The 12,433-nt window shown below is 38.8% G+C and overlaps 1 protein-coding gene and 1 long non-coding RNA gene across 2 annotated transcripts; one reads left to right on the top strand and one right to left on the bottom strand.

The window, feature by feature from the left end:
• Positions 1-2,229: 2,229 nt before the first annotated feature.
• Positions 2,230-6,303, bottom strand: LOC134751695 (uncharacterized). The gene is made up of 2 exons (XM_063687139.1): positions 3,830-6,303; positions 2,230-2,272 (listed from the first exon to the last, which is right to left on the bottom strand). The coding sequence occupies exons 1-2, from the start codon at positions 6,301-6,303 to the stop codon at positions 2,230-2,232; spliced, it is 2,517 nt and encodes an 838-aa protein (XP_063543209.1).
• A 2,799-nt stretch (positions 6,304-9,102) lies between these two features.
• Positions 9,103-9,694, top strand: LOC134751767 (uncharacterized). The gene is made up of 2 exons (XR_010128690.1): positions 9,103-9,177; positions 9,606-9,694. It is a non-coding gene; the product is annotated as an uncharacterized LOC134751767 (long non-coding RNA).
• Positions 9,695-12,433: the final 2,739 nt, after the last annotated feature.

Genomic DNA, 12,433 nt, shown 5'->3' with positions numbered 1-12,433 from the left:
TATCACCGACCGGGCATTTTTTCATGGTCGGGTTATGGCATCATAGCAAGGAGGACCGAAATTTATTAGTGAAAGAGAAAAAGGATTATGCTGCCACACATGAAACTGTCAATACATGAATATGTTTTCTCTTACCCCTGGTCGCTCGGTTTTATGTCTATAACTACTAGTATATATACTGTCTATGATATAAAACAACACCCATCATAGAAAACGAAGTGTCGGACGCCTCTGTACGGACCAGGGGGCCTAGCCAAGATGCCAATCGTTGGCGCTACCACAACGAAACACTTTCTGTCTCTCTATCATTTACATATTAGTGCGACAGAGAGACATTACACATTTTGGATAGGCACCTTAATTTGTTTTTTTTTTTCCTAAGAACAGTGTCTGATAGAAGACGACAGTGAAGAAATAATTAGTTTTAATCCAGACGATAACTCAGTCAAGGTACGTACTATACACCAATTATGCAAGACTATTGACAACTATATTGACCGAAGAGCTGGCGGCTTTCTCGCACAACGTATCAGCATTGCGATACAGCGGGGAAATGCCGCCACCATCCTTGGTACAATGCCTCAAGGGCCTATTTTAGATTTAAGCTAGTTATTAATTTCGTTTACGTAGTACCACTGTATATATCTTGTATGTAAATAAATGTCTATATTACTATGCAATGCAATCAACTATGTATTATAAATCACAATAATACTCGTAACTGTCATTTTTTGTTTGTTTTTACCAAAGATAGATATAACTCCGTAATAGATGGATACAGTCTAAGGAACAACGTGCCTCGAAAATCAAGAAAATTTGATTCTCGTTCAGAGGGCGCTGCTAGTTTTGGCCTACAGTCGTATAGAGGGCGTTGACGGTTTCGTTTGTTATTTAACAATTTTAACGCATATCAGTGAAAGAACATGGGTCAAAATCATAAAAATAATTAATGCAAATAAAAAAATCATTTATCTATATTTAAATACATTCTATCGTATTTTTATAAATCTTCATTTTTAGTTTTAAAGTGTGTCGACAGATGGCAGTGAATTTACTGGGGTTACAAAATTTACTATGACAGTACCGCTCTAGTATAAGTTACTCTATGGTTTTTACTAACTCAATGAAATTGTTATCAAACCTCCGAAAATTAATATTTTATGTCAGCTAAAATTATTTTGCATTAATGATATTTAATATAATTAAACAATTGGATTTAAATATAATAAAAATGTATAAACCTTTTATACCTGTTTTTGTATGTACAGTCGCCATCAGATATATCGGAGAGGCCGAGGTGCTCAAAAATATCTGAACACGCACTCTAGCGCTTTGACAATAGAGGCGTGTTTAGATATTTGTGAGCGCCTTGGCCGCTCCGATATATCTGATGGCAAACTTACTTAATGCAAATAATTATTGAGCTGAACTGAAATCGTATTGAGCTGAAATTAGGCATGAATTAAAGTGATAAGAATAACGCAACCTCATGAACTTTTGGGTTGTTAGAATCATCTTGCAGCAGTTTGTTGAAAGAAAAAGTAAGAGATCCAAGTTATTTAAAAAATACTTACTTGGTTGGCGCGATGACCCAAAATGAGTCTTGGCCTCCAACACGAGAGCACGCCTATTTGCCCGGTCCAGAGCGATATCACGCCAGCTTTCGCCGAACCCGAGTTCACGGAGATCTATCCCGTAACTACACTCGATCAGCGATTTTAACAATACGTTTTTTAAACCAGGTAAAGGATTATGGCGATGGGAAGCTAGAATTGTGCTTGCCTAGCCTCGGGAGGGAGTACTGCGTCACCGTACAGAAGGTAAGGATATTTACGTGAAATACTGCCTTTCAACTTTGAGTAGCAGTGTGAGATACGAGATTTTTTCAAACTAGTGCCGATATACATATTCACACCGCAATCTTTCGCTTGCTCGGGTGTCAATGTCACGAGCGGTTAAACGACAACTGTCAAACAAATTTAGGTTTTTTTTTAAATACTAACACCGTTATGGATCAATGCAGATCTGAAATAAACGATTTTTATTTATTTATTTAAATAAATATTGTACTTTTAATCCCGACTTTTTTAATATTAAGTTTAAATGCGAATGTAACTTTTACTGTCTGTCTGTTACCTCTTCACGCTTAAACCCCTATACCCATTTTATGTGAACAACCCAATTTAGATGTACTTGGTATGGTGAAAGTTTGAGACGCGGGGGAAGTTTTTAGCCATCATCATCATTCCACTCAGCAGAAGTCACGCAGAAGCTAGTACGTAATATACTAATATATTACGTAATATGTAGCCACTATTATTACTACCCATAGAACCGGCACAGAGAACCAGTATTTTGCGCCACGAGTTGTTCTTGTTTTGACAACAAACCATAGAAGCGGAGCATAAATCTCGCGACCTAAACGCGTAAGCGCCATTAATTTTACTGCGCTTAGGGTTCATCCATTAAATACAATTATTTTATTCGCTGTACAGTTAATAACAAGTTTTTGGAACGATAGTCGATATTCGTGTGTTTTTAATCGTTTAATTTTCTTTCCTAATCAGTTTTGAATTATAAAATTACTAATATTTCTTTTGTCAAAAATATTTCGATAAAATATTAATAATACTTAATTCGATTTGCCGATTTCATTGAAAAAATGTGACGTCACACCAGGGGGGGAGGTGTTTGCCAAATGTGACAAGGAGCCCCCAGGGGTCAAAAAACCTACAAAATTCGTGTGACGTAATTAATGAATTAACCCTTACGGCATTTTGGTCGCGTGATACAGGTTGCAATTGCGACAATTTCATTGTTTGGTATCGCTTCTCTATACTAATAACTCGATGTATGTAGCACAATGTATGTGGTGCGAGAGCAACTGAATTAACTAGATTTAAAAACCTGTATAATGAAGTTTTTGAAATTTTCAGAAGCAACACCGACAGCATGAAAAATCGGAAATTAAAGGAAAACTAAAACTGGTACATATGTAAATACATATACCTAGCGGCTGCCGCTTAAGTAAATATAAAAACATACAATACAAAAAGTCGTACAAGCAAAAGAGCGTATCTTCATCGCTCGTGTACTTACGTCGTTTTTAATAGGATCGTTTTTTTTACCTCCATGATATTTGTAAAGACCGCTATAAGAGTCTGCAGCGAGCTCGGTTCTCCATACTACCCGGACAGCTAATATTCTAGCGTAAGTCATCCTTAAATGTAGTGTAGACTCTAGTTCCTCATAACGTGAAATAAGAATTGAAACGCCGATTTGCAACACAATTATGTTATTAATAAATTAAACGCGTATACATGTTATTTCTTTGAAGGATATTGCAAAAGTAAAAAGCTTGACAATGGCCGCGCTTATATAGGTCGCAGGAAACCCGTAGCGCGCGATGTGTGCAGCGCAGCGCCATCTACCATGAAATTGAGTATGCTTTCTTGCTTGCCGCAACATACTCCCGCCTAAAGAATAGCAGAATCCTAGTGGACAGAGCTTCGAAATCGAGCGGGTTAGCACTCCAGTTGCTGTGCGGACTTCGTAGACTCGTGTCACGTTGTCTTGTCCAGGGTGTTTCTGTACAACTCTACCTAGTAGCCATTTACTAGGAGGTAATCTATGATCCTTAATTAGTACGAGGTCTCCGACGTTAAACTCTTGTTTTCTGATTTTCCACTTCGGTCTCTCTTGTAATCTTGTTAGAAATTCAGTTTGCCATTTTCTCCAAAATATTTGTAGCATTTTCTGAATGTTTTGCCATCTTGATAATGAATTTGTCTTATGTTGTGTCAAATCTCTCTCCGGGATGGTGACTAACGGTTCTCCGACAAGAAAATGTGCTGGTGTCAGCGGCTCTAGGTCATCAGGATGATCGCTCAGCGGTGATAAAGGTCTTGAGTTCAGACAAGCCTCGACCTGGTTCAAAAGAGTTGTAAATTCTTCGAAGGTAGGTGTAGCGTCTCCGAGAGTTCTCTTAAGATGAAACTTGATACTCTTGACTCCGGCCTCCCACAATCCGCCATGGTTTGGTGATCCAGGAGGAATGAACTTCCACTTGGTGCCTTCTGTATCTAGTAGGGCTGCTAGTTCAACAGGGATTGTTGACTTGCCAAGTCTCCAAGTCTCTAGTATTTCTTTGCTCGAGGAAATGAAGTTAGTCCCGTGGTCACTCCACATCTCCTTGACGAATCCTCTTCTTGATGTAAATCTTCTAAATGCTGCCATGAACGCTTCCATAGACATGTTGCTCATACATTCTATATGTATTGCTTTAGTTACCATTGCAGTTTCTTTTACATGTTTGTTTTTTAAGATAAGCCATCTTCTACAGTAGGCTATGACTGAGATGAGTTTTCTCAATGATGAATATCTCTTTGAAATTGTAAGTATGAAATCTTCTGTCTTCTGAGTCTTCTCTGACAAGGTAGTAGTTGCGCATTTGATAGATTTTCTTGTTTCTAGATCTGTATCTTCTACTTCATAGTGTTCTCTTCTCCATTCTCTTTGATGTAAAAATGTTGGGCCTTGAAACCATAGTGTATGTTCTTTTAATTTCTCAGGTGTGACTCCTCTCGATGCGGGATCTGCAGGGTTTTCTTTTGTGTTCACGTACGACCATGTTGTATCTATGTTGTTGTTGATTGCAATGACTCGGTTTTTCACAAATGTTGTCCACTTCAGCGGGTCTCCGAGAATCCAGGCTAAGGTTACTTTTGAATCTGAATAAGCGTATGTATGGTTGTGCTCGATTCTCATAGCTGTAGCGACGTGTTTCAGTAGTTGGCTCAGTAGCAGTGCTGCACTCAGTTCAAGACGGGGCAAAGTGAGTTGTTTTTTCAACGGTGAGATTTTTGTTTTTGCCATGATGAGTGATATTTTGACTTCTCCGTCTGGTTGGATTACTCTGCTGTAGACTACTGCTGCGTAGGCTGACATTGATGCATCAGCAAAGCCATGCAGTTCTACTAACTCGCTGTTGTTGGTCGTTCCGATCCATCTCTCAAGCTTCACGTCTGACAGGTGCTCTATGCCTCTGCAGAAAGTCTTCCACTCTGTCTTCAAGTCTTCAGGTAACTCTGTGTCCCATGATAATTCTCTTGACCAGGTCTTCTGTAGAAATATTTTCGCCATGGCTACAGATGGTGCTAGCCAACCCATTGGATCAAACAGGGAAGCGATGACTGTTAAGACGTTTCTCTTTGTTACTCGCTGCTCAGATAAAGTGTTGATTTTGTTTGTTACTAAGAGGGTATCTTCGTTTGAGTTCCAAGTGATTCCTAATGTTTTGATTGTCTCTTTTTTGTTGATGTCTATCTCAGAATTCTTCGCTCTCTTCTCTGGTTCTACTGTGTTTATGAATTCTTTGCTGTTTGAAGACCATTTTTGTAACTCGAAGCCTCCTCTTCTTAGTACTTCTGTCAGTTGACGTTTAGCCTCTACTGCGGTTTCTATTGTATTTCCCCCTGACAGTACATCATCCATGTAGAAAGAATGGTTGATGATTTCTCGAGCTTGTGCATAATCTTCTGTGTTTGCCTCATCGATTGCTATCTGTCTCAGGGTTTTGATTGCTAAGAATGGTGCACATGCTGTTCCGAAGGTTACAGTTAGCATTCTATACTCTCTTATGTCTTCATCAGGGCTGAATCTCCAAAGTATTCTCTGAAAGTCTGTGTCTTCTCTTCTTACAAGGATCTGCCGGTACATTTTGATGACATCGGCGACAAAGCAGACTTTATGCGTTCTCCATCTCATAAGAATGTCTCGAAGATCTCCCAGAAGTGACGGACCAATTAGCAGTTCTGAGTTGAGGCTTACTCCGTTGGCTCCTCTGCATGAAGCGTCATAAACTACCCGAAGCTTAGTAGTGTCTCTATCTTCACGGATCACAGGATGATGTGACAGGTATACTCTTCTGTCTGGCTCTCTCATAGGTTCATCTCGTTCAACTAATTCCATATGTTGTAACATTATGTACTCTCTCATGACTTCATTGTAGGATTCTCTCAATTTTGTGTTTGCTTCTAATCTTCTCTCAGTGCTCATGAATCTTCTCAGTGCGATTTCTCTCGAATTCTCTGGTAAAGTAGGTTTGTCACACTTGAATGGAAGTGATACGATGTATCTTCCGTTTGTATCTCTTGCTACTGTATCTTGATAAATGTTCTCAGCTCGAAGTTCTTGTGGGGTGAGAGTGTCGTTTTCCTCTGACTCTAATCTCTCTGTCTCCCAAAATTTTTCTACCATCTTCTCTAATGTTATGTTCAGATGCATGCTTTTGAACTCTCTCATGTGGTTGTTGTTCAACTGACCTCTCCTGACAGGATGTATCCCAAGCGAGTTTGTTGTGCTATGGGAGTACCTGGTTCTCCTTTAATCACTCCGTTCATCAAAATGTCTGTGTAGATGTGAACTCCAAGTAGTAGATCAATGTTGCTTGGTGTATGGTAAGTTGGGTCTGCAAGTGACAAGTATTGCAGATGACTCCATTTCTGTGGATTGATTGGGACTTCAGGCATATTGTCGGTGACATCTTGAACAATGTAGGCTGTGCAGTTGACTTTGAAGTTGTCGTTGAACCTTGAGTAAACTTCTATATCTGTAGCGGACTTGATTCTTGTTGACATATGACCCACTCCGGTAACTAATCCATCAGCTGGTTTTCTTCGCAGCTGTAATTGTTTGACAGTTGCTTCACTTATAAATGATTCTTGTGAACAGGGATCAATGAGTGCTCGTAGAACTTGTATACCATGGCCAGTCTTAATGTTTACTAGTGCGGTAGCCATGAGCGCAGTATGACTCTGAGTGATAAGGTAGTTTCTTATTTTTGGTGTATCTGAAGGTTTTGTAGTAGTCTCTTCTCTCAAATTTGTAGCGGTTTCTCTCGATGTAGATTGTATTGGATTTTCTCTCTTCTCAGTTGGTTGGTTTTCAAAATGAAGTAAAGAATGATGTCTTTTTTGGCAATGATGACAAGATACTCTGGATTTACAATTTTTCACATTATGTTTTGATGACATGCAGTTAAAGCAAAGTCTTTCCTTTTGGACATGTTGAACTCTGTTGTTGACATCTAGGTTTGCAAATTCTTTGCATAGATAGGTGAAGTGGTTTTGTTTGCAGTAGGAACACTGTATTGTAGTTGTAGCGGGGCTTGTTAGAAAGGATCTCTGTCTCACGATAGCTCTCTCTCTGTCCTTCGAATAGGTTGTAGATGGAACCATTTCTAACACTCTGAAACGTGTCTCTAAGAAGGTTGTAAACTTCTCTAGTTTCGGCAACTCTTGTACAGGTAGCGCTTTTATCTCCTCTTCCCACTGTTTGCGCGTCTCGTCATCCAATTTGTTGAGTATAATGTGAATCACGATAGTATCCCACTCGTTAATCTTTACGTCGTTGTTTTTAAGGCTGTTCAGGCATTCTTGGGTAGTATCGAGTAGCTCTCTGATAGATCTAGATGTGCCGTTGTACACTTTCTTTTGATTCATAAATCTATTCAATATGGTATTTACTATCATGCGTTTGTTGTTGTACCTCTTGTCTAAAGTTTCCCATGCAACATCATAGTTTTTCTCGGTTATTTGCAGATGCTTCAATAATTGTTCAGCTTCACCGGTGACACTTGATTTCAGGTAATGAAGTTTTTGTACCTTGCTCAGCGATGTTTTATTATGAACGAGCGACGTGTACAGGTCTCTAAATGACATCCATTCTTGATAATCTCCAGAGAATTGGGGCAGGATCACTTTTGGAAGCTTCACCTCTTGCGTAGAATGCTTGTTTACTTCCGACGTTGACTTGTATTGCGGTTGCGATTGCGGTTGCTCACTCAAAGTTTCGGATTTGTTGAATAGCTCGATAGTATCCGATAACTCTCCTTTAATCACAAAATACTCTTCTTCTCCATTGGAGTACAGGTCGGTTGTGAAGTAATTATGCTCCTTTTTCTGAGCCGTAGTTGCATATTTCAAGATTTGGAAATGGTTTGTTTGAAATTTCTGCCAATACTCGTTCAATGTATCAATTCTAGCTTGTACATAGCCTTTCGTAATACGTGATTTTCCTTGCTTCTTGAAGTTTATCCCGATCTTTCTTATTAATTCGTAAGTAATTTCTTGTTCCGACACGTAAGTATCCATTTTGTAGGTTATGTAGTAAAATCTTACGGAATATCTTGAATCTTCACTCTTTTGGCTTGAAAAACACTAAATGTTCGTAGCTTTGCTCGTTTTTACACGTTTTCTTCAAAATTATTACGAATCTCGATGTATTTTCACAGTTTTATGTCCATTGTTTACACCGAAGCGCCGACTATTTTTACGAAAATCACTCAATTATTGTTCTCGCGGTACTCGATATGGTTATTTATTGTATTTATGCACTGAAACCTCGTAAATATTGTTCATTCATCGTTTATTTCTCGTATTTTTAGTATTTTCACTCTTGTTCCTTCTTCATTTATTTTGTTCTAGAATGTTCGATGCGTGACGTCTATAATCTCTCAAAATTATTCTTATTTCACTGCGATTGTTCGTTTTTCACCACTAATTCACTATATTTCCGGCTCTAATGGACCACTTTGTAGACTCTAGTTCCTCATAACGTGAAATAAGAATTGAAACGCCGATTTGCAACACAATTATGTTATTAATAAATTAAACGCGTATACATGTTATTTCTTTGAAGGATATTGCAAAAGTAAAAAGCTTGACAATGGCCGCGCTTATATAGGTCGCAGGAAACCCGTAGCGCGCGATGTGTGCAGCGCAGCGCCATCTACCATGAAATTGAGTATGCTTTCTTGCTTGCCGCAACATGTAGTATGCTACATTTCCAGGTAGAAGAGAGAAATAAACTTTATTACGTTAAATAATACAAAATATATAAAATAATATCATAATAAAAAGAAGGGGAATCTAGTGTTCTATGATGGGCATTCCACAACCGTCTTCTTTCTATTCTTCTTCTCGTTCCTCTAATTCTCATGGAGACCGCTCTGATGATTGATATTTGTATTTTCACTTTGATTCATTTTGACCATTTTTCATATAGCTTTAGAGATGTTTTCTTTATTAAACTTTAATTCCAGGTGGAATGCATTCTGAAAAACATTGCTGTCGGATGGCGATCCGCGGCGTCACTTTGCTGGGACAGCCGGACAAGGTAGGTACATATACAGTATATGTTTTTATGTATGTATGGGTATGTAGGTGGGTTGTATTTTGACGTGTAATGTATGTGTATATTATTAATATTAATAAATATGAATATGAAATATATGAATATATACAAATTCAGTCACGCTCCGGATTGTTACGCCATTTAGGGTTCTAGCTAAATTGGACATTCCATAGCGTAGTATAGACCCATTCAGTGGCGGATTAGCCACGTGGCAAAAGTAGCAAATGCCATGTGCCTCGCGCGTTTAGGGGCCCCGCGCACCTACGCATTGTCGCCGCAAAAATCCCAAGTTTCACTTCGTCCGACAAAATTAAAATAATCCATGGGCCCCATGATTGAATTTGCTACAGGCCCCGCGCTGGATTAATCCGGCACTGGACCCATTAATAATTTTATTTTTATTTTTACAGGCGGGATTATCCTCGAACTTTTCACCTCAAACCTTTGAGTGAAACCATAGCAAGCGTAGAGTGAAATAAAACGTAAAACATTTATAAAACTGTTTTTAATTATTATCGAGATGATATCTCTACATACCCGAACCACAAATAAATAGTTAATAGTATTTTCACTTGTTTCAACTTATTTGTTTTACTATTAGGGGTCTAGGGGGCAAAGTTATGGTTTAAACCCTCACGCACATCAAAAGGAGAAAAATACTAACTGCAAACAATAATACAAATAAAATTCAAATCAACTTCATTAACATTTATCAATTTTATTATTCAAACTCATTACTTAAAAGGGCATCTATTTAAAGTTGTACCAAAGTTGGTACCAAAAAAATTTGTGTTAGAATTCGGAATTTTTATATTACCTATTTCTACTCAGAAACACGACCTTTTTTGTGCCTTTTTTACTTTTACTGAGAAAAAAAGCGTCTCCAAAACTTTTGGTCGGTTTGGTTACGGTTTTCAACATGTTTTCAATACAACCTTCATTCTATGACCGTAACAAAATGGACAAAACATTATGAAATTTTTGGGGACACTTTTTTTCTTAGGATTGGATTAGGATTGGTGGAGCTCGTGATTCTGAGTCGAAATAATATAAAAATTCCCAATTCTAACACAAAAGTTTTTGGTACAACTAAAATAGAAATACCTAAAAGTCAATTCTAGCAGCCAAAATGAGGAAACAACTAAAAATTTACATCAAACTTTAGTTTTACTTACTTACCCCTCTCGTCGATAACATGCCACTTTATTATTTGAAGTGTAGAGAAACAAGTGCAAGCGATTGGCATCTTGACTAGTACCTCAGGTGAGGTGAATGGTGATTTGATTTACACGATTCCACTACAAATTATTTGGTAAAAAAAATACTCTTTTTCTGTAGGCATCATAAAAAAATATAGGAGATTAAAGTTTTCACATTTAGTTTCGTAATCAACTAGTAATCTGAAGAAATAAAACTATGAAAATGGATTTTTTTTAATACCACGACGGTGGCAAACAACCATACGGCCCGCCTGATGGTAAGCAGTCACCGTAGCCTATGGACGCCTGCAACACCAGAGATATTACATGCGCGTTGCCGACCCTTTAAAAACCTGTACACTCCTTTTTTGAAGAACCCCATACTGTAGCCCCTCGGGAAAACCTCGGCAGGGAGCTCATTCCACAGCCGAATTGTACGCGGGAGGAAATTCCTCTTAAACCGCACAGTACGCGATCATTTAGGTGCTAGGGTGTGAGGATGAACGCCCTGCCGATGGCGAGCGGTGCGGTGATAGAAAGCGGCCGTTGGCATCATGTCAAACAATTCTTCAGAGCACAGCCCATTGTACAGGCGGTAGAACACACACAAGGAGGCAAAGTCTCTCCTTAGACTTAAAGGTTCAATACCGCTTGTGAGTTTGGGATCGTCGACAATTCGTACAGCGCGCGCAGAGTCGAAGGGTCCAAGCATATCGCATATATTGAATTTATCCCGACATTTCGAACCCTTTACAGCGTTCATGGTCAACGGGTGACTGAGGACGGGCGGGTTTGAAACGTCGGGATGTATTATAAATTAAATATACGTGATATAATCCGTTTTCATACTTTTATTTCCTGAGTAACTATCGCGGTAACCGAAGACAACTATCTGAAATTCTTTGAATCGAAAATGTAGGCTAAGCCGTAATAATAAAATAGTAAATGATAGAAAATTGTTTATTTTACACTCTAAGCGCATAGAAGAGACATTTTATACACAAAGGGCCTGAGTTGGCAACTTATAATAACTTATTCTTCGATTTTCTGTTAAATATACTGTTGCGTGACTGTTGCATTTACTTGCTATATTTTATGGATACAATACACTTCCCTTCTGTGCCGTTGGAGATTAATTTTAGTCGCAATAGAATTCATTGCAGTTGGAATAATCGTACACGATCAAAAAACAGTAGAGGTTGTAAACTGAAAGGGAAAATTTTAAACCAGGATGTTAAATTTGTAGGGAAAATCGACCCTTCGTGCCTACATTATTACGAGTATGCTGCATCTTTCTAGTCTGACAAAGTTAGATTGCTAGACTAATCAATTAATCACAGCAATCCACAGTCGCAATTTTTGTTGGAATGACACAGCGAAACATGTGCCATTCTCAATCAAAAGGGTACTTATTGTCGGTTGTCAATAAAGCGCTATTTCCATATAGCTTCAATTCAAAATCAACCTTATTGACAAGCGACAATGTGGTACCTTTTGGTTGAAAATGTTACATATATCCCATCATAACAGGGAGCTACAGTCTCATTTAGGGCTACAGCAGTCGTATCTGTTGTAGCCTTATGCCTTAAGTCTGCAAGTAATTAAAGCTGTTAGGTCGCGGACTGGACGCAAGCGGCGCGGCAAGCGGCAAATGAAGTCCATTCATACAGTGCGCGATTTGCGCGCTACCAAATGTATGAACGGCCTTGATTTGCCGCTCGCCGCGTCACGCACCGCTTTCGTTGCGACGGTCTGAGTGGCGAGAGAAGGGTGCGTTCGGCGGGGCGTGCAGCGTGGCGTCGAGCGTCTAAGGTATGTGAGCAGCGTACAATGAGGCTACTTGCATATGTTTAACATTAGTTTAGCATGCTCAAACTTCTATTTGAATAATAAAATAAAAGTACACTTACGTGTAATACAACTTGGGACAGCTATCAGGAAATACCAAGGAGCAGTCAGTTCTAATTTAACGGGGGCAGGGCCCTGTATTTTAATTAACAGTATTGCACAAGCTATTAAATCAGTAATGATTTTTATCC

This window comes from Cydia strobilella, chromosome 23, assembly GCF_947568885.1.
Source record: "Cydia strobilella chromosome 23, ilCydStro3.1, whole genome shotgun sequence".
Taxonomy (NCBI): Eukaryota; Metazoa; Arthropoda; class Insecta; order Lepidoptera; family Tortricidae; genus Cydia; species Cydia strobilella.
This window is presented reverse-complemented; position numbering and strand designations above follow the sequence as displayed.

Excerpts from the sequence above, each read along its gene's own strand:
- LOC134751695 (XM_063687139.1), bottom strand. The coding sequence starts at position 6,303 with ATGAGAGAGTTCAAAAGCATGCATCTGAACATAACATTAGAGAAGATG. Across the intron at positions 2,273-3,829 it reads CATTTTCTTGTCGGAGAACC|CTTCTGCGTGACTTCTGCTG; the intron begins GTTAGTCACCAT and ends ATTACGTACTAG.